Here is a 27625-nt window from a genome sequence, read left to right on the forward strand (position 1 = left end):
ACACAGGAATAAATTTAGGATTTTTGTACTTTGTATTTCTAAACCAAATGTGTGTCATATAGTGTAAATGGGCAAGAGGCATCCTAAGTTTTTTGGCTGAAAATGGTACAGAAGTGAAACTCGCCCTTCAAATACCACATCCCTTCCCCACACAAATGCTGTAAATCACCCAGTGATCCCACAGTCACCATCAGCTGCCTTTCCCTCACAGCAGAGACATTACTGACCTCCTGGACATCCCAGTGCTGGTGGCTGTTGTCTGTCTCCTTTGTACAGTTTTGAGGGATAACCTTCCCGTGTCTGACATCAAAGCAAAAGAGCGGAGCAGAACCAAGCCGGATTTCCTTTGTGCTGGTGTATTCAAAGTGCTGGAAGAGGGAGCATTTGTTTGAACAATGATGGACAGACATCCCAATTAATTTCTAAATGCTAATTCCAAAAACAATTTCCTGTATGTGTTTGTTGAGGTGCAGCCCAAACACGAGTGGCAGAGACCCAACAACCTTGACCCTTCAAAGCAATCCCCCGTGCTAGCTAATTCTGGCATAACTATTTACCCAAGAAAAGGTTTTGTGAACTACAATTAAGTATAAAATAAACTCATCCTGTAATAAAATTTTCTAGTTTAATAAATATTTGAACAGAAGGGTGTTTCTGGCAGTGTCCTCATACAATGCAGTTAGAAATGTGCCTGCAGCACACCCTGAGCTCAGTGTGAGCAGGAAAACTTGCTTGGGACTTGGAATAAATATCTGCAATCAGTCTGTATTGGTTTGGCTTCTTTTAAAGCATGAACTTGCTAGACTAATTTCGGCTTGTGAGTCTACATGAATTTCCCTCTTGCTTTAGACTGCAGTTTAGACACTAAACTTCAGTTTTAGTCACTGAATGGGGGAAACCCATTCCCATTATTCTGGAACTGTTATGTATTTTTTACTCACAGGCTTTCTGTTCCCTAGACACTATCAAATACACCAAAAAAAATAGTCACTTAATGATGCCTCCTGGAGCAAAGTGTGTGTATCAGTGAAACACTTCATGAAACACTTCAGCTTTTCAAATTACTCAGCTGCAGAAGCGTGGGCATCATTACCTTAACACATGCCTAGTTCTGAACACATCAGTTATTTCCACTAGTGTCAACCCAGCTACTCACACGTTGGAGCGACTGTCTTCTGGATGGTTCCCTAGATCTGACACAATGCCTATATACTCAGAGTATACATTACCTGGGTGAGACTGTCACTGCAAGGTGAGAGTTTGATAGAGCTTTCTGAAGTGGCTCTTCCAGGTCTGTAATCTGCACAGAAGCCAACACCAGTATTGTAAAGCTGTAAGTAAAGATTTATACCGAAATAATTCACAATTGGATACAACCAAAATATCCTTCAGCTAACATTTTTGTGACTGTATCCCTTTATGATACATGTTTTTGTTCATACTTTTTTCCAGCCTAGGTCTTGCATACCGATCTTGCAAACTGATCTGATATAAAAGACAGACTTTCACCAAAGGTCAGTGCTACCCAGTGAGTTTTGTTTAACTTGGAGATACCCACTTCTGGTTTTAACTATTATGATAATTAAAAGAAATGTTTCAAACTTTTTATGCTAATGGAAAATTGCACTTCAACCGGACACTGTAGTCAGATAAAACCCAAGATATTCCATAAGAAAAGAAACACGTGATAATTCCTGTCATCTACACGCAGTTCTTACACTCTTCTCAAACAAACTTGGAAAATAAACAGCAGAAAAAATAGTAAAAGGACACAATAAAATCTGGCTCCAAATAGCAGTGTGAATTAATTAGTAGACCTCGTTGCCTTTTTGAGGGAAACTCCCTTCTCTTAAGACTACTGGGAATAAATTAATATTTAATGAATTATAATTATCAACTATGGGTTATTTAAAAAAAAACCAAACAACACAACAACAACATTGAGAATATTGCCTCCTGTATACAGTCAACCAAGGAACTGCTATTGCTACCATTTCTGTCCTTGGGAGAAGTGCAGAACTGAAGAAATGCTTTTTTCTCTTTGTGCACACAGATCAGCACAGAGATAGCTGCTGTTGCCGTTGCCATCTGCATAAGGCAACGCAATTTTTTTCCTTTACTAATGGCACCTTAAAAACCTTCGGTTGGGATCCTCTGAGCTGTGACACTGAACTGAGTCGGACAATCTGAGTTCAGTTCCTGACTGGGTTTCAACATCTATGTCAGAATCTGGGCCAGTCCTTTATCTCTGTCCTTTTCTTTCTCCTCCCACCCTTGTTGCATTGTCTGTTTGGACAATAAAGGTTTCAAAGCAGGAATAGCCTCTTGCTCACTCTCTGCTCCCTGAGTACACGGAAGTGACACTGGAGTCTTTGAACAATTAAAACCACTGATCATTCTTTATAGGATGTTTTCTCTTACCTTGCCAGAGAATCTTGGCACGTCTCCAGGTGGGGAGAGTTCAGGGTACACATTTGATACAAACCACTGGAAATTCCTACAACCGAGTCTCTTCTGTAGCTGGAGGCGCTCACTGCAGTCTGGCTTCTCGGCCTTTATGGAGGAAGGGACAAAGCATAAGGGCAACAAGGTTACTAGTGTGTTTGTGTTAGAGAGGCTAGGAGTGAAAATAGGAATTGTTTCTACCACCTTTTCTATCCTACATGTTACAGATATTAATATATGGCTCTTATCAATATCTCTTGCAAAGGAGGAGGTCCAGCTATAGCCTTTCTCAAACTTTGAGCTAAAACAGCCACAGTCTGGCATTGTGACAGAAGTAAATATTTCAGAAGTAGCATGCATTGTGAAAACAAGTATTTCCTCTAAAAACGATCATTATACTGCAAGATAAGTCAGTCTTTGTCATATTTTTATTTTAAAAAGTCAAGACCAAGTTTGATACTTGCTGCACTGAAATTCAGTGGTATTGTATTGGATTGTCATTCAGTATAGAATTTGTCCCTCTGAGTAAAACTCAATTTCCTGGCCTCTAACAGCCCAGATTATGCAGTTATTGTCAGTCCTCCGTGATCAGAGGGCAAAAGTGATGACAGAATTTAGCACAAAATATATCATCTGACAGTTACTAAATCTAGTAAACAAATTTGTTTTGCAGCTATAAACAGATAAAACCTTTCCTATGATTTCTGTGTTTTTTCGAATTATAAACAAACACAATATCAACTCTTCCTCTGTTCTGAAAAAAGACAAATTGGTGCAGTTATGGGCATCTGCACTGCAAAGAACCGACAGTCTGAACATTTAAGAACATTTAAGGGTATTTAGCACTGAAGATGGCTAACAGGGTTCTGAAAACTCTAAGTAGTTAAGTGTCTAATCCTTCAGCTTCAAATCCACACAAAACAGTTTTCTAAATCTCTCAGTGCCCAAATATTGAAAATATCTCACAAGTCTTAAGAATCTTTCTCCTTTCTTTCCAGCAATAGATCTCCCCCCTTCATGCTTCTACTCTTTAAAAATGCTGTTGGGATGGGATTCCAGGAGACTGGTCTGGATTTCTACATCAAAAATTAAAACTGGTAACATAAGCAAAGAATTGCCTGTAAATAACTTTTTCATCAGACCAGCTATTTCTCTGCATCCATAAAAAGGACTTTGCAACACGGAAAGCACTGACAAATTAAGGGCCTTGGAGATCAAGGGCAAAGTATCGGCTTCTAAAGGCAGGGATCAGTCATGCTATGTGGCACTGTTTGCCAGCCCCTCTAAACTGCACAGGCAATGCTCAACAGTTGCAATATGTTAAAGAGAACCTCATAGTTTAGTGTCAGTCTCAGATTCAATAAACATAAGAACAAAGTTCAGCAATCCAGCACCACACAAACCCTGTCTCCTAAGACGTTTTCCTGGAAAAGGAAAGGAGAAACGTAAAATGCTTCCCTTAAAAAGAGATGTTTCTCATAAGACTGCTTTGGCTGAAGAAGATAATGGCAGTAAATCAATCTCATTTCATCATACTAGTTACAGCCTGCATTTGATGCTGAAAAAATGGTGTAAATAACTTAAAGAAAATCATTATCCCTGTAAACCAATCTGAAAGGAAACTGGCTTATAAATTAAATAAGCAAACCACACAAGAAAAGGAGCAAAGGAGATCGTGGCTGAAATAGTAGAGAGATGGGAAGAGCATTATTCATCTGTTTAATGCTCACACCATGGACATCCTGTGCAAGATGTGATACAGACCATAAACCGAGGAGGCTTATAAAAGAACCTAATGGGGGTCACTGGTTGTTTTCTGCAGTGGGCAATATTGGTGGTCAAGGCTCACAGAGAATTTTGTAGTGGCCCATAGGTTGCTCTGCTCACTCTCTCAGTGCATTAAATCCCCACAGGGCACTTTGCAGCTGAGCAGCAATAATGTCATTGCTTGCGTGTGCCTTTTGAATTACATCCTGCTGCATTGACATGCTGAAAATATTGGCTATGAAAGAAAGAAAAAGAGAAAAAGAGCTGTGTATGTTATGGTATGTTGGGCACAGAGGTAGTAACATGGATCATCTGAGGGAGCATCGTACTTAGAAGTACTTTGGCACTATACTCTTGCCAGTATTTTGGCAAGAATAAACTCAAGCAAAAGGTCATGCTGCTTACAGCTAGTAAACTGTATCATTGGTGACTGTAGTTTTGAGTACAGAAAATTGCTTCTGAGCTGACAAGAAAAGCCTTCAGGAAATTATTAAATGATTTAAGGACCTAACTGCCCATTTTAAAAGACTTGGCCTAGTGTCCTCCTTTCGGGTACACGGCTGTAACCCTTGGGAGTCAATTGACGAACTCGTGGCCAGTGGAGTTCAAATGTACAACACAGAGAAGGAGAGAGAAGCTTTGAAAAAGATGTGAAAATAGAGTAAAAAAGGAAATGTAGTAGTCACAGACTATAGGATTAGCAGACAGACTGGAGGGGCAGATCCACCCATAGAGTGCAAGGAGGTCAGACTCAGTGATGAGAGAGAAGCTCAGCACACAGCCCTGTTCCTCTCCCTGCTATAATGCAGCTCCTGCTGGATCTGGTTTTTTTAGGTGATGGCCAGCCTTGCAGTGACTGAACATGCAGGACTGTCTGGGTATTAGACAAACCAACCACAAGTGAAGCGTTGCTGGACCTGGTGGTGCTCACCAGTGTGGATGAGCTCATTAGAGCTGCTGGGATTGGTGGCAGCCCGGTCTGTAGTGACCATAGCCTTGTTGAGTTTGTGATCTCGAGGAGTGTCAGCCTGATGAGGCCTGAACTTTGCAAGAGCAAACTTCCAGCTGTTTAAGGAGCTGGTGAAAGAGATGCCCTGGGAAATTGTCCTTAAGGACAGAGGGGCTGGCTGGAGCTGGCAGCTCTTTTAGGCCACTTTTCTTAGAGCACAAGAGCTCTCTATCCCGGTGTGTGGGAAACTGAGCAAGGCAGGCTCAAAACCAGCGTGGCTGAGCAAGGATCTGCTCCTCAAACTGAAGAGTAAGAAAGAAATGCACAGACAGTAGAAGCAGGGACAGGTGACCAGGGTAGGGATGGGGTTAGGAAAGCCAAGGCAAAGCTGGAACAAAACTTGGCAAGGAACATGAAGAGTTACAAGAACTGATTCTCTAAGTACATAGACCAGAAAGAAAGGCCAAGGAGAGTGTATCCCCTGATAAGCAAGAAGGCTGAATTGGTGGCAACTGATATGGAGAAGGCTGAGGTACTCTGTAAGTTCTTTTCCTCAGTTTTTGCAGGCAGTCATGCTTCCCACTTCTCTTAAGTCCCTGATCCTCTGAGTGGGTGGGAAAGGGAAGTGAAGTCCCTCCCACTACAAGCAAAGGACAGATTTGGGATCATTTGATGAAGTTGAATACACATGAGGAGACCTTAGTACCTAAAGAGGGCTTATAAAAAACGAGCAATAGGTTTAAACTGAAAGAGAGTAGATTTAGATTAGATGTTAGGGAGAAATTCTTTAATGTAAAGGTGGTAAGGCACTGGAACAGGTTGCCCAGAGAAGTTGTGCATGCCCTATCTCTGAAAGTGTTCAAGGCCAGGCTGGATGGAGCCCTGAGCAACCTGATCTAGTGGGTGGCATCCTTGCCCATGGCAGGGGAGTTGGAACTAGATGATCTTTAAGGTCCCTTCCACCCAAACCATTCTACGATTCTGTGATTCTATGAAATACAGAAGCAAAACCGTACGGGAAACTTTGCACAGCACCTACCTGTGCTCTGCCTAAATGCTTTCAATGAATCTTTTTCTCCTTAAAAGCATGGCTTTGTTAAATGAACAGGAAGGTGAATGACACTTTCATTCAAAATTGCTCACAAGTTGGCCCACTGCCTTGTAGGAGAGGATATCATTGCAAGAAAAGGTACTGGAGCCAAAGAATTCCTGACAACTGCAGCAGCATTAACAACTTAACATTATTAACAACTTAACGTTAACTACATCGACAACATTTACCACAGCTGCATGACTCCAAATAAACAAACCACTTTGTAATACAAGAGATATACTCTTCCTTGACTGACCCTGATCTGCAATGGATTGTTCAGTGGCTTAGGAAACAAGCAGGGCTATTCTGTAGTTGTTGCCTCTCTGTTGTGAGTGTAACCTTCACATGACTGAAGTGTAGCTGCATGCTAGGGCTACACCACACACCTGGCTGCAAGCCTGTCTAATCCAAATTCCTGGGGGTTGGACTGCTGTCTGTGAGATCCTTCTAATTAAAAAGCAAGTTGTGGTGTGTTGAGATCTGACTTTCTCAGATCAGTTGCTTCTGGACATCTGTTTGTTCAGAAAAAAAAACCACCTTTTTTGTCGCTAGACCACTCAGATATGTTCCCTTCCAGTGGGAGAGACACTACAATTTGCCACACATCTATGAATAATACTGAATATCCTCAGAAACTATACGAGGAAGACCTTCAGTAACAAAGGATGAATCGTCTAGGAGGGTCCTTTGAACAGACATCACTACTAGCTTCAGAGGCACTGCAATCCTCCTTGTACTATCGCTCCAAAAATAAACTACAGTTTGTTGAGCAAGCTGAAGAATAAGTTATTTGGAGAAGAGGTCATACTCAATAAGCACAAGGCTGAACTTAGGCACAAGTTTCTTTCTTCCCTTCCTGATCCAAAAGCTCTTCCACTGGAAGGTTTAATAAAAATCCATCCCCAGCACCATGCTCGTTGAATGTTTGACTGCACACAGACACCCCCACCCCTATTCCACCCTCTTCACCCACCTCAACTCGCATGCCTTCCTTCAGAAACAAACCACTACAGACGTCTTTACCTTGCTGATTAAGAAAGCCACTGTGTCGTGCTTGTAGAAGTTCTCTTTAAACGGGCCCAGCCAGGTCTCTGCTATCCGGATTTTGTTCCTCACAATGGCCTCTTCATAGGCGAAAGCATGGGGAATGTGATGTCGATAGACATGCCCGACTCGGGAGCATGGAATAACTTCTACAGAGCCACCACAGAGCCAGGTCTGGAACACAGGTGAAAGCACAAAAGGAGATTACCTTATTTAGATTACCTTTATTTGAACAGGAGAAGCTCCTTTACTCTAGACTCTGCCTCAGGAGATCCTAAGCTGCACTTTGCTGGAAGCAGCAAGAGCCTTATTATATTCTTTGTTATATACAGTTCCCCACAGATACAGAGGCATGGAGAAGATACTGGTCATTCAGACCTCTGGTTTGACCCAGCATAGCCATTTATATGCTTTTATGTTTTTCTGTGTACAAACAGTGCAGTGTAGTGGAGAGACCTGGGGTCACACCTTCTCTTGTCTGAAACCTTAAAGAGAGCAGTTACTCTTTGTATTCAGCAAAAATCAATGCAAAGGATTTAATATAAATAATTTGTTATTAAAACTACATGTTGGCAAAGAAATAAAGGTACTCTCCCTTTAGTGCATGTTACATGCCAAAATAGAAAAAGGCAGCTTTCAGAGGGTGCCAAAAGCAGTGACTCAGTCCTCAGGCAGATAGTGATAGCCAACAAAACTTCCTTCTCCTGACATAATGCTCCTAACTCAGAGCAGCTGCATGTTTCTGTCCTAACAGACTGCAGAGCATGGGGATAGATTTCTGCAAAGAAGGTTTTAATCTGAATACTCTGATATGTTTTGCACTTAACTTATTTTATAAATATCTTCTTGCCTTTTCATTTAGGTTCCTTAAAAGCCCAGTAGTTACCACAGCTTGATGTTTTAATGGAGGTTCTTACCCTTATAGACAGCTCCAGATTTTCTGCTCCCCACATGGTCATGTCAGAATCATAAGCTCCGGTATTTTGGAAGTAATGCCGATCCATGGCCACCACTGCACCAGCGACCACAGGACTCCTGTGTAGAAAGCAGTTTGAAAGTGAATACCTTGAGTTTTGGATAAGGAATTATGTGAAGCGTGAAAATCCCACCATTTCCACAGAGATGGTATTAAAAAATGATTGAATACTGCTCTGTATAGGCTTGAACAAATTGATTATCTAACTAAAAGAAAGAACAACTGGAGTCTAATTCTGGGATTTGCTTGGGGAAGGGAGTCAAGAGCTGAATTATCAAATAAGGCTCAGAACAATGGGAAATGTGGAATACATGTACATCCAGAAAAAGAAACAGATAACGATTAAGATATCTCTTTTAACTCTTTATGACCCACTCTTGCTTTCCCTACAAACCTCCACACCTTGTCTGGTCAGGCTGTACACCAGTTGTGTGAATGTGTGGAAAACACTGGTCATGTTGAAAGAATGACTGCCATCTAGTTGGAATAATTACTAAAGGCCAAAACAAACACTGTAAACAAAAGCTCTATCCCTTCAAAAATATTAACTGAGGATATGCAAGTAACCACATCTCTCCTGTGAGCTGGAAGATGACTCAAACTGTACAGTTTGCTGCTGAGCTGAGTGGAGGCATATTGTCTGATGGACTGTTACCTGATAGGGCTGATGGGAGACTGTCGTACCTTCTCTTCATGCTCTGGCACTGGTTCCCAATGAAAATCTAATTTCCAATCAAAAACACCTCGATGCAGGCCCACAGAGTGATAGTACTGAAAAGTCTTCCAGTCTATGACATCTATGACAGGGGAGATGACACTGTTTCTGAAAAAGACAATACCACTTATTTCACAAACCAAAGCATAAATTAAGTTCACTACTCTGTTAGCAAACATTAGTTCTCCTCTTTGACACTGTCGAGCATAAGCATGCTTCTAAATGTTGAGTGCTCTTATTTTCCCTGCTGATAGAAGCTCGGGTGCTCAGGGCATGGGAATACTGAGCATGCAGTGAAGAATCTAAAGATCAATAATTTATTGATGCCCTATACCTTGCATTGTCACTTAAAGCTATTCAGGATTTTGGTATGAATTAAGTATCACAATTCTTATAAAGCTATTTCACACAGAGCCCCCAGCCTCTGATGTTACAGGCTCTTCATGGATGCAAAATTTATAACAAAAGATGATTTTGGCCTCACACACTTTACCATCCTTTGATTTTTCTGTAACTGTTCCACACACTTCATATACACTCTACACACAAACTGAAGTTTGTCACTTCAGGCCAGTGAAGACTACACTTAGTTTATTCTGCTGATTGTTTTGCAAAAACATCTATTACTGAGTTCATAAACCAGTTTCTGTTTGTATTTTATCACAAGCTTAAAATGCTCATGCAAATGCACTGTCACAGTGTGGAATCTACTTTTAAGAGCCAGAACAGAGCCATTACACCATAAGTGGGAATCTTTCCATTCATTTCTAACTTGAGTTAAATTTGTATTAGTCTGAGAAGAGGCATTAGACATTTCCCCATGGCACACAAGTCAGTATTTTGCAGCATGCTTGCACATCATCTTGGAATTAACTGGTAGTTAGAAGAGCCTTCAGTATTCCTTGTTTCCAGGTCAATGACATATCATATTTGGAAACTGTCAGAGTATAAAGGCAATGGTATTAGGGACTGCAGGAAAAAGTGTTGAAGAACAACATTATCTATTTCTTCTCTGTTATGGAAAAAGGATAGCCTCTGGTCTCAGTGTAAGGGTTTAACTATAGTTCCTCTGGAGAAGAATCGGTAACATTTAAGAGGGATTAAAGTATGCTGGAGAAAATTACTCTTATTCTAGAGTAGGAATGTCCATATAGGAAATTATTCTCGAGTAGTTATTTCCCTAGAAAATAACTTCTGTTAGAGAGAGAGAGAAAAATGAAATGGTCAGTTTGGGGGCAAAAAGTAGATGTTTCTAATCTCCTCTTTTAAAAATTTGTATGTTGGTCAGAAACTGCTTGAGAAAAATTAGCTTAAAACACAATACTATCAATGAGGAAAGGACACCTCAGAAGTCTCCACTGCAGTGAGGCATTTGTACTTTTCCATGGCAAAGACCAGGACCAGCTGAAAAAGAGGGTAGATCTGGGTGATGTTAATGTAACCTTGACATATCTTCTCTGCCTCTACAATCACTAAAGTAACATTTTTTCAGTATCAGAGTGGAGGGAGACTCCAAACTTTGTTTTATCACAGTTGACATTTCCTGTAGAGAATTTTAGAAGTCCATTGAGAAACATAGACTACTGATTGTCGGTGAATTGTACAAACTATGAAAGGGATTGCTTTAAAATGACTCTGTTATTTTTTTTCTTTCCTAATAAAAGCAGACTGTCCTATGATAAGCTAAAAGCAGGAAGATTTAAAATAGAAAAATGATTATATTTCTCCGCTCAGGTGTAAAACCATCCTTTGTAATGTGCAATTACAGGCACTATAAGAAACAAGCATTTGGTTTTATAAATAGGTGAGAAAATTTTATGGTCATATGCAGCATTTGTAGGCATATACATTAAGGTGGTGAGTTGCTGTCATCCCTCTGCAGGACTCAAGAGAAAGGGAAAGAAATTATACTAAAAATAATAAAGCTGATATCCTCCCCTGATTCTCTTAATGATACCCCCGTGGCACAGTTTTGCATTCAGGACAGGAGAAATCACTTAGTGCTCAAGCCAGCAGGAGCATTTCTACTGAAAATTTTACTGACTAACAGCACTGAAAGGAAACTGCCTCTAAGTTACTGAAAGACAGCATCCTGATGGACTCACACAAACAGGTATTTTTTTCCTTTGATATGCTGGGAGAAATCCACCTGACAAGTTAAATCGATTTTATATGACTAAAATTCAGAAATTAAAAGTCACTGTGATAGTAATTTCCACTGACTAGTCCATTCTCCAGTGTTGGAGTATCTCCGACCACTGGCTGGTTAGGAGCGTGGCTGCAGTTGTACACTTCCCACCTTGGTTTGCTGCTACTTGCTGAAACCCACACCGTCTGTTGCTACTGGGTTATCCATTCTCATTCAGGCAGGCCCGAGGAACTAATGACCCCAGGGTACTTTATTTTACAGTTTCAGAGTCAAGAGGGAAATACCAGGAGGGAGTATTTGAGTGGAAGCCAGAGGCAATGTGGACTAAACCATTCAAAAGACCTTGACCATGAAGACTAGACCACGTGAACTGAATTCATTCTGAATAGTTTGGATAGAAACAGTGCAGATACTTGGATATGCTCAGATATATTCTGGATCAGATGATTTCAGACTATCCCACATTTTCATATTATTTCATCCATTTAAAACCTGTTCTTCTTTTTTGGATCCACCTTAAATTGTTGCCACTATAAAACTCCAAACTCCAATGATGTTTCTGGTATCAGTGCAATTGCTGACAAGAGTAAGTACCACAGTAGTAGTTCTTGTAACTGGGCATTGATTTTTCAATGCTGTTCAAGAAAAATACCTGTAATGACATAACAGATTCTAACGGTTTGGAGACCGAACAATTATCCAAACTATCTGCAAAGTATGATGTGGAAAATTACAGCGTTTAAGACAGCTGAAAATAACTCGCTGAATAGGTCACATTCTACATTCTGCCCTGGATAAATTCAGCAGTAAACCAGAACAAAATAAAATCTAATCTCCTTTCCCATACAGTTGTAAGCAAACTGTGTTTTAGAGCTACTAATCTAGTAGCACTCGATACTAATCTAGTAGCACTCTTTCAAAATGCCAAGATTAACATTTTTCAATACTACATTTGTAAGAGTAATTCTAGATCTTCACCTAGTATAAACTGGTATTGCTCTGCAGAAACTAATAGAAACACACCTTCTTAAAACCAGAAATTGGGAGGATCTTTCTGATCTGAAATAGAGGAATCCAGAAATTTTATATTATGTGAAAAGTGGGTAATGTCCAATTTTAATCTTAATCAAGCACTGTTTACCTAGTTTTTGGTTGGTATTAATTCTTCTTTAAAAAAAAATCTGTTTTCTGCATATTCAGAGATGGTGGTTATAATTGCAAATTTGTAGGAGAAGGTAAATGAGAGCTGGAAGATGTTCTTAGCTATTCTTCTTGCTTTTAACTGCATAACTGGCAGACATCAGCTTCTCAGGACTTTGAAATGAAACACTGGCAAACTACTGCTAATTTTACTCTGTGGAATTCAAGGAAAGGCAAAAACAGGAAATTCAAATACAACTAGCAGCAATGCTTTGAACCATTTGATGAATCTGTGAATATTTCAAATGCTTGGAACACACATGAACTACAAAAGGTCACAATTCCATGAAAAAGACCAACCCAAACAAGAACAGTTTCCTGGTTTGGGATTTCTCAACCAAATACAATTGGTAATGAAATGTCTTCCCATGACCCTTAACAGTCACCATGGACATTATGTTCTTTTCTATTTTTAGATTAAGAAACATGAGGAGAGGAAGATTTAATTAACATATCTGTTTTGAAGTTTTAGATACACTTTCTTTGAAAGTGTTTTTTATTAACTTATACTTTCTTTGTATTTTGTGTATCTGGGAAGGAAACAGATTTTAATCTGTTGAAATCCCCCCTTAAATAAGGAGGAACAAAAAACCTCGCAAAGCAAACAGAAAGACCATGTATTTTCCTCAACTAGTTTCAGAGTGGATTACTCTTGAAAAAAATTAGATATCTAGGAAATCCAGGCAGTCCAAGTTCTCTGTCTCTGCACAGAGTTTAAACTTCAGTGAGTAACTGAGGACCCAAGCTGGTTTCACAGCATGCTGCATTTTTACTGAAAGCACCTTCCTGGCCAAGTGAAGTCTTAGTAATGCAAAACAATTGAAATTAGATAAGGTTATTAAAATTATAAAATGCAGTGATCAGGAATGGCAAAGCTATTAAAGAAGTACTTAAGTACTGCCCTACAGACCAACTCCAGACTAATTCAGGGCATAAGAACAGTCTTCTTGAATGGATGGACTATTAACATGCTACGCACTAAACAAATCTCGGCTAGCTAGAGTGCAAAGGGAATGCTTCATTAAAAATTAACAATTTTTGAAGCTGTCTTTTCCTGCTAAAATATTCATATTTGTACATGGGTTAACAAAATCTGTAGGGGTAACCAACACATTTTCACACTGGACAGTGAGGGTGCTGTGCTGTGAATTGTGCCTAAATCCTCATTGCTCCTGTGTTTAGCACTAATATTTGCTTTTGATTTTAGATTCTCGTCTTCAGTTTCTTTATCTCAACTTCTTTAAAACAGGTCACCTTCTGATCGTGATTAGCTGTGAAAGACTGTAAAGAGATAACACATCTTCCCTTAACATACCATGTCAAGGCAGAACATTTACTGAATTTGAAATGAGTGTTATTGACAAATAGAGGATGTAGAAGGATCAAGCAAACACAGAAATCCCAGGAAACAGGCTGTTATATGCGAAGGATATGGAAGGTTTTCAAAACAAGGAGAGTAGCATGGACTTGCATGCTCAGATGCTGGGGTTGTGTGGGCTCTGAATGGATAACATCATGCTTGTCTGTGAGAGGTTAGAAAACAGATGGCTTATGTATTTTGTAGCTCAAAAAACTGGGATATGGGCCACTGGAAAGTCAGGAGTCAGATGAAAAGAGATGAAGGAGCTTTTCATTGTTGGTGCAAAATATTTCCCTCCTCTCTAATATATTACCACAAAATCAAAACCAGACAGAATTTCTGTGGACAGCAGAGCTCTATTTTATATTCCTGTATCTCCAAGCTGAGGCTCCCGTTTACTCCTGAATGGGAGCAGACAGATGATGAAGTACCTTTCCACTGCTGTGCTAATTTCTAATTCTATTTATCAGAATTTTCATTAAAGATTAGTGACCTAGAATCATGGTGCTAAGTAGAATTTTAGAAACTAGATAAGCTTTTTAAATAATGTTACAGGCTTTTTCAAATGTGATACTTGAACTGTGGTATAAGCACAGAGGGAAACACCCTTACAACGAGTGGGAGAAAAGTCCTGAGGGCCAGCTACCCCTTTGCAAGACTACAGTTATGGTGCCCAGACCTTTTTTAGATGTGGAATTCCCTGTCAAGGACATAGCCAAGGTTCATTTTGCTTTCATGCAGTATTCTCAGGAAACAGTCTTTGGATCTTTTTTCGTTATTTTAAATCATCCTGCTTCAGCATAATGGCCACTGGTTTTAGATTAAGGGAACAACAGTTTCAAGGCTTCATGGCACAGTTCATTATATGCTCCCTTTGCCTTTCACTGCCTTTGGACAGAATACAAAATAGCAGCTGTCTTCTGCAGTCTCCTGGAAAAGGCAAACCCTTCAAAAGACGACTGTAATAATGGCACAGCTGCATTGCTATGCACCATACTACTCACCTGGAATTAGCTTGGAACAAAAACTGTTGTCAAATGAAATGATCTGTGGGGCATCTGCTCTAGTTTTCTATTATTGCCCAGGTACCTACAATATTCATCCATGAATAATCAAAATGTCAAGGAATGCTTTACAAACCATTGAACCATTCTCTAGGCAATATGCTAAGCTGAGGCACAGCTTCCCAGTCAATTTGTTAGGTATGGTTCACAGAACTAATCCCAATCAAGGTGCCCATAAACGCACATTCAATGATTTTAGAAAGACTTAATACTTTTGCGGGAAAATAAATTTGATTGTGTTAGTGAATAAAGCCATCATGTAGGGAGATGAAATATCATCACCCAGAGCAAGTCAAATATCTGTCAAATATTTCCATACCTGTAAAACTGGAATAATTTTTCTTGTATTTGTCCTATCAGTCATTTCCACAGGCTACTAAATACTGGGGGGTAACTCCCTTGTTTTGAGCATGTTCAACTCACAGTGAGGTCTCAGTTTGGGCAAGGATCATTCTAAGACAAGTCACAATAATAGTGGTAGATCTGGAGCCTAGAAAATTAGGCTTAATCACAATTTTCAGAGTTGAAACTTCCATCCAGATCCTTTAAGCTCCCACAAAGGTTTGAGCTTTGGAAAGTCTGCATTTTTCCTTGCCAGCAAACAACTCACTCACTCTAGATAAGTAATTTCCCATCCTGACTCTCCAGCAAAAGTGCATGAGTTACAGCTTGAGTGGTACATTAAGAAGAGGAAAGGTGGATATTTCACCAGTCACTGTAAGTTTTTTTTCACTGTACTTTCCTCATTTGGGTAGTCTCAGGGAATGCACATGATTCAATTTAACAGCTCCTCAACTGCTAAATGAAGCCAAGTTGACTATGCTTTACATTTCCATGGTGATCCTCATGCAGGCATTACAAACAACTTACAAAAAATTGTGAATTAACTTCCTTATCAGGTCAGTGTTATTATCACCATTCTTCAGCTGGAGAAAGAGAGACAGCATGAGAAAGTGATTGCCAGATGCCTTAGAGCTTGTCTTCCCTGTGCAATGGAGAATGTCACAGGTTCTCCACACTAGTAGTGACAAAGCTTCCAGGGTCAGGCACAGTAACTGATAGGGAATACAGAAAGGGATGGCGTAGCCCATGCTATTATCCAAACACTCTTCCACCTTTGCTTCATTAATCCAATTAGACATTAGCTAACTCAGTGTTAAATTCTGCTCTCCTGGAGGAGTGAATGATCATATGAGCCCTGTAGAGGAAGAGAACTCCTTTCTCACTCCCTGGTGACAGGGGTACAGAATCTTGGAACAATAGTAGATTTGGTGGCTTTGCATTCCCTCAACAGAGATAATTTTTGACAGGGAATTTTTGACACTTGTGGTGGGGTCCTAACTTCTCTCTTGCCGTTGTAATTCTCCCTTCACTATAGCTCTCCTCCAAGATTTTTGTAACTCTTTATTTCAGCAATACACCCTTGAATAAGGAGTGGCCAACACACAGGGGTTTTGCATGAACATCAAAAATAGGCTATAGCTCAAGGCAGAAGAATCATGAAGTTTATTCATAACAAACCATCTAATTAGTCAACAAACAAAAAATAATCTGCTTTTCCAAGGAGGAATCTTTTCGAAAAGAATATTCCTGACATCCTAGGGCAGCATTACTCTTGCTTTCAGTATTCTTAAGGCTTTCATTCAAATGATGTAATAATTTCTAAAAACTCACATTAATTCTCTTATAAGCAAACATAGTGACTGGGAACAGCCTTTGAAGATCTTTCGTGTGACTATTTAATGGTCTGGTAAGAGTTTTAAGGACTTTTTTTTTTTTAATTTTAACCCCTCTAGCGACTAATTTTTTCCCAAGTGGCCTATGAGTAATGATAGACAAGTTAATGTACAAATTTTTCTTTCAGAAAAGTCCCTTTAATAAAGGATTTACGGATATGTAATTCTAGAAACATTTGCAGTGGTTTTAATCTCTTTGAAGGACTTGTGGACTGCATAAATGAGCTCAGCTGTACACTAGAGAGCAGGCCCAAGCACCGCCCTAAACATGAAAGGCTCAGAAATATGAATCTCTACCTTACTCTGTCAATTTAGTGTCAGTGAAAGTACCTGTGATTAGCTGGAACTGTCTAGGCTGCTCAGGAAGTCTGGGGTTTTTCTGCTGAAGAGAAATGGTACAGGTGACATTGGTACATAGCCAAATTGGCTCAGGAGGACAAAGAATTTTATTCTTGGCTTTACCACTGAGACGTTTACCACTGGTGGACGTTTGCCCATTTGCAAAGAAGTTTGAGACTGCAACCTTTTTAATTCAGACCACCAGGAAGCCTTCTTATAGCTCTAACTGGATACAAAGGGTGAAATTTCAGTGACACTGGGCGTGAAATGAGGTTTAACAGCTGTGTGACCTGTCCTGCTTCCCGCATATCAGAGCGATGCATGTGGTGATAAGGTAGAAAATAAAAGCACTGTCACCAGAAGCAAGAAGGTAACCAAGGGAGCACAAAAAAAGCTGCCCAACACTTTCCAAGTATGTTTAATTCAGCAGAAATGAGCACATACAGGGAGCTCAGAGGCCACGGGGATATTTACCGGTTGCTGGCCAGCCTGGCCAGGAGGGGCTCCAGCCAGCCCTTCTGACACTCGCAGTGCGAATCCATGAAGATGAGCACGTCGCCGGTTGCCCGTGCAGCTCCAAGCATCCGACCCCGGATGACTCCAAGCCTCTTGTTGCTCCGGATGAGCTTCACACCATCCAGCTTAGAGATGTATTCACTCAGAGCGGACTTGAGGGGCCCTGTCAGAAACACAACAGTCGCTGAAATGTTTCAGCTTTGATTCAAGATTTGTTAAAGAAAAGCAACAGGTACTAGGAGATGCTACTTCTTGCTGGTAAAATGTTTTGAGGTCATTAGTTTTAAATGGCAAAGTAGGCCACGTTCCAAATATTTCCATAGCAGCATAATGTCAAAGGGAAGAAGAGACTAATGGAAAATGAGAATCACTAGGTGTGAAGCTATTCCCGTGAGAAGCTTAATAGCCTCCTCTTTTCAGCAAAAGGTGGATGCTCTCATCATCTCAAAAAAAATACACAGATCACAGTGACACGCTGCAGGTGTTTGGCTTTCCCAAGCACTTTGGATTACTTTAGCATTGTGGAGTTTTCCACTCCACGTTTCAGCCAAAATCCAAGTCTGGAAATTATGGCAGCAGATCTGGTCCAGTGGGAAAGCTAAGATTTGCATACTGTGATCTTACTTTAAAGTAAGAAATTTCAGAGTGGTTGTAAATGGTGGGGGGGAAAAAGAAACATATTTCAAAGTAGAAAGTCTACACTGAATTACAAGGATGGAAGAGTGAGCTCTGGGCTCTGCTTAGCTCTCTTTCTGAGGGTCCTTGTTGCCTTCTACTCTCCTCATGCACTTCTTGGAGGAGGACAGCTTCTTCCCTGAAGCTTTGGAAAAAAGAGAGAAATTTCACATACAGAGAAATGAAGGCTTACCTTGCTGGCTGAGATCGTCGACCAGGATGATATCCTTGAGCAAGGCCCTTGGGGCTGTGTCCATAATGCTGTGCACGGTTCTCAGCAGAGTAGACCAGGCTTCATCATGGAAACAGATGATGACACTTGCAGTAGGCAGACTGGACTCATACTTTTGCTGTAGGCACCTGTGGGATCAAATGAAGAAGACACTGGAAACACTGGTACAACTGGCTACTTTTTTTCTCAGAGCAAAGTTGTTAGCAACTCTTAAACCTTCAGGAATGGAAAGCACTTTAAGATCTCAGCTTAGTTCTAAGAAAAGCAAGTATTAATGTGTCCAAAACTGGAATACAAAGTAAAAATATGGGAATGACACTATAAAAATTAAAATACAAAAAGAGGAAAGTTTTTCTGTGTTCTGGGATAGTTTGTTTTTTGCTCTGGCTGCCTCAAAAAAGAAATGGTCCAGAGAGCAAAGAAAAACCATAAAGACAATTAGAGCAGAGAGGGGTATAAAGCAAGTCAGTCAGCCTCCACCAATTTCCACATTTTCTCAAGTAACAGAGAAAAGAACAAACTGAAATGCAGTACCTTTAAAACTAACAACTAACACCTGGCTATGTGGGTCAGTGTATGGCATTCCTAGAGATGCTCCAGAGTGCAGCTGGAGCCCATGCTCCTCAGTTTTCCATAGGGCCAACCCATGACATTGAAACAACTTCCATCAAAATTACCATGAATGAGATGCTGCTTGGACAACTCAAGCATTTAAAGATTAAAAATACTTTCTGCTTATCCTCACAGAAACTGCACATGAAAACCATAAACCCTTGTCAAACAATGGCTGTTTCATAACTGTAAGCAAAGGACCTACAAATTGCATTCATGACAAAAAGAGTATCAGTCCTAGTTCAGAGACACAGGACATTCTATCCTGGCATGAAGATGCACATTTTCCAGAAAATGCCTTCCAGTGCCCCTCACAGAAATGCAAAGACTGTATATCTGCTTTGCTTAAAACAGAATGCACATTTTAAAAAACTTTCATTTCCTAAGTCATTCAGTGCCCTAATGCTGGAATCTGAAACTTAGCTATTAGCAGAAGGACAGCTGATAGGATTAAGCAGAAAGCCATGGACAGTGGGAGCTGGGGGAAGCTCTTTGCTTTGAGAGCCAAAAGCCTCCTCACAAGACCCATTAATATTTTGCTATGTTTGATTGTCCTGTCTCCTTCAGCAAGATATGAAAGACTTTGTGGTGATGTTGTCAGGCGACGTAGAAACTCTTTAGTTCTCTACCCCCATGTGGTTCCTCGCTACAGCGGAATAATAACCACTTTGTGTAATTGTAACAGAGAATTGTGTAATCATCTAGTTAGCATAATCTGTTCCCTAGTTAGCATAACCCACCCTCTCATTAACATATCCCGCCCACTGGACCCTTACATTGTGAATCGTGCGTTCAATAAAGATTCCGGCTTGTACCCCCAAAACTGGGATCGATTAGTTTTTGACCTTCACGCCCTAACTCATTTAATCTCCAGCAGCAAGAACTACATCAAGAAATTACAGAATTGGTTGAATGTGGCCCATTGTTATTTCAGCTTTTTTGTATTACCAAGCAAATCACTACACAGGTTTTACAGAGGTTGTTAAACAATTAGCTACTTACAAGAAACTCGTGTGAGGGATATAATTTTAATATTGCTATGTTTATTAGCATTTCACTTAGTGCTCCCATTTATTAGCATTTTATTTAGTGCTTCCATTCATGGACTGAGGCCCTGTGTTGCTAGACACTATACAGACACAAAGCTGCTAATCATTTAAGAGAATCCATAGTCTGAATGATTCAATTACAAGTAGACATAAACGAATATTATAAATACAGTTCTGGAAATATAAATTTAAAATGAGCACAATTGTAATAATTTGTTACAGTTTTTAATAGTTCATATTCTATAGTTTTTATAGACAGGCAAATTTTCTTGATGATTTGTACACTGTAATAAGTCTGTGTTGCCCTTGGTTTACTAATTTTCTGTAATCAATAATGCTACTTCCTCACAATTTCATATGGGATAATTGTTTCTATTTTCAGCAGGATGGAGAAAAGAATACTCTCATGACTTGGCAGTGAATACTTTCAAGCAGAAGAATCTAGAGGTAATTAAGAAAAGTGAAGATCGGACTGCAGTCCTTTTACTACCAAGCAGCTTCTAACCAGAAATGTTCTATAGATATTAGCACCTATATTTTGCACCATAATACTACAACATGTTATTGCTAGTAGTGTGGCTATAGCAAGAAAATGAAGCTGTTGTGAAATCTTAATTGGAAAAGAATTGAAAATAACTGTACTTGAATACATAACCTTGGTGGCAAGTGCTTAGTTGCCATGGAGATTGGCAAAGACTTGCAATATAGATATCTAATCTTTGGAAAAATTCAAAAGGGTACTGGTATACAGAAATACCTTCCCTGTAATTTGGAGCAGTTTCACAGACTGTCCATCAAAAATTGGCATTTCAAAAAATCAGGACTGTGACTGATATGAGACATAGTGATTTAATCCAATTTGTGAAAAACAAGGAATTGTCACATGCAGCAATGAACAGAGAGCAGTTCTGACACGGCAAAGGCATAGACTCCCACTCACCTTCAGGAAAATGTCTCATTAAGATTCAGCTCCCAACAGCACTCTGGTGGAAGCTATACTTTTGTGATGAAACTTAAAACCTTTGTAGATACATTGTGAGTTTCTTTTGCCTGGATACGTTTGACACTCAAGCCCAAGAGATCTTCTTTTTGGGCAGAACTCCCATCATAAAAGTCACAATGGCAGGCTTGATTGGGGTGTCCCAGGAGGGTGTCAATTGCAGCTGGACCAACTGATAGCAGGGTTGGAAGAGATGGAAGTACCTCAGAGGATGGGCCTCTTCTGGTGTGAAGAATTTCCCATTCAATTTCAAGTAAAATGAGAGAGGCTTAGTCCATAGGACTAACTCAACCAAAACATCTCTAACTGGTTGGCTTCCCTCTAACTAAATAACAACAGACATTATTATGAACAACACTACTAAAATAGATTAGAGACATAGACAATCTGATTCTGGTTTGCTCTTGTTTTACACTCCTGTAAAACTGGACTGACATAGTTGTGATCCAGGCCCCCAGACTAAACTATGCCTAAAAAACACCATTGTGGTTTGTGTGCTGTGCCATAAAGGACAGGACTGGCACAGAGATATACCTCTGCTGCAGGTTTATGGTCTGGATGTAGGTCAGCCTCAGATGTTGAGATCTGGGTTTTCAGTCAGGGCTCTGTAAGCTGTGGTCTTGAGAGCTCTTTAGGCTGTAACTAGTCAGACAGCAAAATCCATCCAAGAGCTCTGAGACCATGGCTTAAATCTTCCTGAGATTAGTATTAACTAGACCTGTCTCATGTTGGATGGCCCCTCAGCTGCCAAAGTAAAACTGTTTTTTGGCTCACATCACAGGCAGTAAACCAGGGTCATCATTCCTCCATTGAACATTACATAGTTCAAAGAGTTGTCAATGAAACATGCCAAAAAACTGAACTAATATCAGCATCTCATTATTTAATGGAATTATCCAAATTTACACTGAACCTAGTCATCAAGTATAAAAACATTGTTTCATTTCTCTTTCTTTGAGACTGTCCCCTAAATTAGAGCTGCCAGCTGCCTTTAAACACGTGAAAATGAACACTAGAAAGCAAAATTATTCTGTGTCTTGCTTAAAATGTTTTCTGTTGCATCTTTCCACTGTTTCCTGGAGAAAAGCTACGATAGATTTCATTGCAGAAGGCAAGAAATAAAGACACCCACCCACATCCTTTCCTTCTTCCTTGGGCAGGGAAGCATATCAATTAGGTTGAAAAAAATCTCTGAGGTCATCGAGTCCAAGCTTTGACTGATCATCACCTTGTCAATGAGACCATGGCACTGAGTACCATGTCCAGTCTTAAATGTGACTCCACCACCTCCCTGAGCAGTTCATTACAATGTCTAATCACCCTTTCTGTGAAGAAATTCTTCCTAATGTCCAACCTGAGCCTCCCCTGGGGCAGCTTGATAATAGATACACCTCAGATCCTTTTTAAGAAGTGTGATGAGCTGCCCCTCCTGGGCTGCTGGGACAACTGACTTACAAGTCTCCAGGCTCCAAATGTAATGCAGTACCCTCACAGCCACTTATGGTGGTGCTGGCAGCTCTGGTCAGACACACTGATCTCCACCTTCCTTCCTCCCAGGAGTTTCCTTTCAATATTTGTGACAGAATATTCTGAGTTGGAAGGGACCCAAAAGGAGTCCAATTCGTGACCTTGCACAGAACTATCCCCAAGAGTCACACCAGGAGCCTGAGAGCATCATTCAAACGCTTCTTGAACTCTGTCAGGCTTGGTGCTGTGACCACTTCCCTGGGCAGCCTGTTCCAGTGCCCAAACACCCTCTGGGTGAAGAACCTTTTTCTGATATCCAACCTAAACCTTCCCTAACACAACTTCAGACCATTCCCTTGAGTCCTGTCACTGGTGGCCACAGAGAAGAGATCAGTGCCTGCCCCTCCTCTTCCCCTCACGAGGAAGTTGTAACTGCAATGAGGTCTCCCCTCAGTCTCCTCAAGGCTGAACAGACCAAGTGACCTCAGCTACTCCCAGTAGAGCTTCTGCCCCGGGTCCTTCATCATCTTCGTTGCCCTCCTTTGGACGGCTCTCTAACACCTCAGTGTCTTTTTTATATTGTGATGCACAAAACCGCACACAGTGTTCAAAGCGAGGCTGCACCAGCTCAGGATCGGGTCCATTTTTATAGGTGACCACTGTGTCACTTTTACTCTAAAGGAGCTGAAAGCCCCAACTCCCGACTGCTTTATCACTTTGCAAGCCCGTAGCCCATCGCAGCCCTGGCACGTGGGCTGAGCCCGGGGCCTGGTCGAGGAGGGCAGCCGCCTTTCCCGCTCGGCAGCCCGGCGCGGATTCCCTTTCCGGTCCCAGCAGACGGACGGACGGACGGACGGACGGACGGACGGACACCCGCGGGGGCGCGCCGAGCGCTCCCTGCCCTGCCGCCCGCCCGCACCTGCGGAGGGCGCCGGGAGGGGGCGCTGCCGCCCGCTCGCCCTCAGGGCGCCGCGGGGCCGGGGGAGGCGGCGCAGCGGAGCGCACACTGACACGCGTGGGCTCTGCCGGGGCCGCGGCGCTCGGCTGCGCTTCACTCTCTGACCAAGGAAGCCGTAGCTGCGCCCCCCCCTCAACCCCGCGCACCCCTCCACCTTTGCCGCCCGTCGGCTCCCGAGGGCTTGAACCACCTCCGGAGCGAGGCTGGGAGCGCCCCTGGCTCTGGGGAACGGGGGTGTTCCGCACATGGCGCGGGGAGAAGCGCTCTCCCGACCCGGAGCGGCGGGTTTGATAGGAAAGACGCGGGGTTTGGAGGAGGAGAGGTGGCGGGCGGGGAAGGGGAGGGCGCGGCGTCGGGGAACGAGGCAGGTTTTCCCCCCGAAGTGAAATAGGGTGTTTTACTTACAACGGGTGTCGTACCTCAGGCAGGTCCCTGCGCAGCGCGATCCGCTCGCTGAGCACCTCGTTAAAGCCGTGGGTCTCCAGCCCGAGCGGCCGCTCCGCCGGGGCAGCCCCTTCCCCAGCCTGCAGGGGAAGGGACAGCGGCAGGGACTCGGGGTCCCCCTCCGCCTTCCCCTCCGGCCGCCTGCTCTGCTGCTTCACCACGCGGTAGCCCTTCCTGGCCTTGCTGTGGTTCCTTTTGCCGGTGGGCGACACGACGGCCACGATCAGCTCGTCCTCCCGCAGGGAGATGAAAGGCGATAGACCATCCAAAGGGTAATACTGCTGGCTCTCCTCCTGGGTCTCCAGCATCTCTTGGGTCTCCGCAAAGTCCATCTGATACCCTTCCCGGGGATTGAACTCCACTGGCTGGAAAGTCCCTTCCTTGCTCTGGTTGCTGGGTGGTGGATTCAGCATTGTAACCATCAGTAGCAAAAAACCCAGCATCAGAAACAACAAGAGAAACTGCAGCTTACGTGATCCATATCTGCACTTCTTCCTCAGGAACATACTGTTGGTGACAAAACAGTACAGATGATCATGTTAAATATCACTTCAGTCTTCCTCAGATTCCAGTCCTCAGGTTGCACAAAAGCCCTGGTTTTCACTATCTGCCAAGAGGATTTTTTTGCTCCCCTCACATTTCAGTGATGCCATTTCATGCTTTCCTCTCTATTTACAGAAAAAAAATAACATTCCTATTAATATTTTACTTACTGTAGTAAAACGTAGCATGGATCCAGTGAAATAAAGTAGATCCTTTATTATACAGAGTCCCAGCTTAGTTAGGAAAGCACATGTTTTGCTGATTAAAAGAGTAACTAAGGCTTTGATTTTTTTTTCCTTTTAAAATTCTAAGTCAAAAGAAATCCTGTTTCATATAGTTTCCTTTCAGATAGATCCTGCTTCTTCAAAGTTTCCAGTTGCTGACTGGATTGAAGCACTGTATCTCTGAAAGCAGATCTGACAGCTCTCCTCCGTTCAGAGGCTTCAACTTAACTGTGATCAACAGATGAGAACTAGTCGGTCCCTGACTTTGTTTCACACATAACTACGGCACTCAGTCAGGAAGCACTTTGCCAGACATAATACAGAGCAACGTGTGTGTCTTTCTCTTGGTCCTAATGCCCTCGCTGTGCTTGTCCTATCAAATCGAAACTTTGCAAAAGCTGTAAGAGCTGAAATACAAGAAGCAAAACATTGTATTAGGAAAGAAATCAGGGCATACCATCGATTGCTGTTACTTCTGAGTAGCTGTATTAGACTGAGTGTGCTCAGAGCAAGAAGCAAGAATTTTATAAACTGAATAAAAGATGGAGCGCACATGTTTTATTTAAGGTTAGATTTATTCATATGATAATGTGTTAGCTAGAGTATATTTCATATCCAATAAATATTTACAGCTGTAGGGATTTTAACACTGACATAAGGGTGCCAAATTATCACCTGGCAGGCTGAAGTTGTCTCCTCATCCATAAATTTGGTATTTGCAGGGCAGGCAGCGCTTTCAGTTTTCATTAGTCCAGGAATAACATGTAGAAAGCCTGGGCTGGAACAACAACCACTGACACTGAGAGAAAACAACAACTTCTGTGATTAAAAGGGGAGCTCAGTCTCTGAGGTCTGTTTGCTAATATTGCTGGCAAGGGTGCTACTGGGCATGGACTGTGGCATTTTTTGCTGTGAGATGGATGCTTGTCCAATGGGAGAAGGGGTGAGAGAGTCCACATCCTTCAACATCACATGCCTCTTGGTCTGGCAGAGATCAGGGATGGATGTAACTCAGGTGTTACCAACCCTTTTGATGCTGGGGCATGGCATGTGGTGTTTTGCATATCTTGTAATATTTGGTGAGCAGAAAGCTCCAGCTTCAGGAGGCATGTGATAAACTGGAAAACTTTCACATTCTCATGTCTATTTAAAAGTACATTTCTAGACATTATAGCTAAAAGAAAAGTCTGCAGATAAGAGTGCAGTATACTCTAAAGGGAACCAAGGATCTGTTCTTTTTTACTTTATTCCCTGCTGCTTACTTCCCTCTAAGGTGTTCTGTAAGTTCAACCGATGGTTCCTGGTAGACGGCTTCCAAAAAGTTAAAAATGAGAGGACACCTACTTTCAAATTAAAATGAGTCATAACCTTCAAAACTCATAACCTTAAGATTGCTGGAGGGATGTAGTGTCTCACACTTCTGTGTGTACTCCCCTACAGAATGCCTTGAGGTAATGTGACCATTCTGCTGTGTCTTGGCACCTTACCTTCCTCAGCTGTGCTTTAATCATATCTTGGGTAGAAGGAAGATTGAAACAATATTTTGATACTTCACCATTTTACGTGTCTCCTTCTTTAGCTTAAATTCACAGAAAAGTAACAGCCCAACCCACCTTCAGCCCAGAGAATATTACTCTTTATCCTATTTTTCATAGAGAAAAAGAAGTGTTGATGGTTTCAATTCAATAGGGAAGCAGCACACATTTGCATTAAAAAAATCTGAGTTCAAAAGCATTCATTTAAATAACAGTACGTGTCAGCCATAGAAAGGCAAAATGAAATGGAAGAGACCTGTCCAGGGCACTCCGCAAAAAGCTGGCACCAGCAACTTGCAAAAGGTTTAGTTCCATGGAGTCCCATTATTGGGCATACAGAGTAAAAATAAAATAAAATAAAAATAAAATTGAAAGGAGAAACTGAAGAGTGTGTGGAATAAATGGGAGAAAGCATTACTGGCTTTTTTTTTTTTTTTTTTTTTTAACTTTTCTGGGCTACATAGGTATTTTGAATTAATTGAATTAATATTTTATCCTGAGTAAAATAGCTTAGCCAGATGCTGTAACAACTCTGATCAAGATTATTCTAGCCTGCATTAGTAATTGCTGTATAAATTCTGTCCTGCTAAATCCACCTGGGTCACTCATGCAGCTAAGTTTCAGCTACAAATAAAAACAGACCCACTTAACAAATTTACAGCACTCTTAGACACTTTCTGGACAGAGCTGATAGGCAGCATTATCAATGAAACATAGGCATAGGGAATCCAGCCTTTTTATATATCCTGACCATTTTAACAAAGAAGAAATGAACAACTGCAGAAGACGTTTGGTCAGTGTAGTCAATTAAATGTGCAAGTATAAAACACTGGGTGGCACACTTCCAGCAGCCTCTATTCCCTCTTCTGCACAATGAGCCTTCCTGAACCACCTCCCTTCAACCAGCGTGTTTTCCAACCTCATCTCTTAAAGCTGTGGTTTTCCATCACCATCATACAAAAGATATTGTCTTTCCAATGGATGAACCCTTAAGTGTCTGAGAGGGAACATCTTTCTTCCGAAATGCTTTTGAATAACAGCAGCACTTTTTTATAACCTCACTTTCTGGAAGTCAAGAAGACATCATCATCCATGGCATTTTCTTTCTGCCTCTGGTTACTCAAACGTAGGGCCTTCAGTGGGAAACAGAATGGGTTGCTCCTCCTGCCTAGTTCTGGGGGTTCCCTCTCCTAGGACCCTTTCCTGGGCATCTTTTGATGGAAGAGGAAGGAGCACTGTGTGTCCCATGCTCTATTGTCAGACCTAGAACCATTACCTTCTTCCTGAGATCCAGAATTTTAAGTGCTGCTTCATGCAAGTAGCCCATGAAGAGGCTGCCCACAAATAGTACTGTTGTCCTTGGACTGCTCTTCCACAGCAAACCCTAGAGCTCCTCAGTCAGTGGGAAAGGAACATGTTACAGGTTGTGCCAAACATATCAGCAATTGCTCCAAAAAAGGGCCAACCTGCAGTGCCAGTGTTAGCCAGTGCTAATATTGTGTTGACTTTCCTGCTGCTCAACCCAGGCAAGAA

General features: G+C 41.5%; 1 protein-coding gene across 1 annotated transcript in view; it reads right to left on the reverse strand.

Annotated features, from left to right (window-relative positions):
* The window catches only part of GALNT15 (polypeptide N-acetylgalactosaminyltransferase 15), a 28541-nt gene extending 3292 nt beyond the window's left edge, over window positions 1–25249 (reverse strand). Inside the window, exons 1-10 of the mRNA XM_050333491.1 lie at window positions 25233–25249; window positions 23752–24297; window positions 18222–18388; window positions 17312–17516; window positions 8930–9097; window positions 8216–8333; window positions 7278–7472; window positions 2422–2553; window positions 1230–1331; window positions 228–368 (exon numbers count right to left, since the gene is read on the reverse strand). Of these exons, the coding sequence (XP_050189448.1) occupies window positions 228–368; window positions 1230–1331; window positions 2422–2553; window positions 7278–7472; window positions 8216–8333; window positions 8930–9097; window positions 17312–17516; window positions 18222–18388; window positions 23752–24296 (1773 nt within the window). The 5' untranslated portion in view covers window position 24297; window positions 25233–25249. The remainder of the gene's footprint in view (window positions 1–227; window positions 369–1229; window positions 1332–2421; window positions 2554–7277; window positions 7473–8215; window positions 8334–8929; window positions 9098–17311; window positions 17517–18221; window positions 18389–23751; window positions 24298–25232) is intronic.
* Window positions 25250–27625: the final 2376 nt, after the last annotated feature.

Source organism: Myiozetetes cayanensis, unplaced genomic scaffold (genome assembly GCF_022539395.1).
Source record: "Myiozetetes cayanensis isolate MyiCay16 unplaced genomic scaffold, myiCay2020 scf1, whole genome shotgun sequence".
Lineage (NCBI taxonomy): Eukaryota > Metazoa > Chordata > Aves > Passeriformes > Tyrannidae > Myiozetetes > Myiozetetes cayanensis.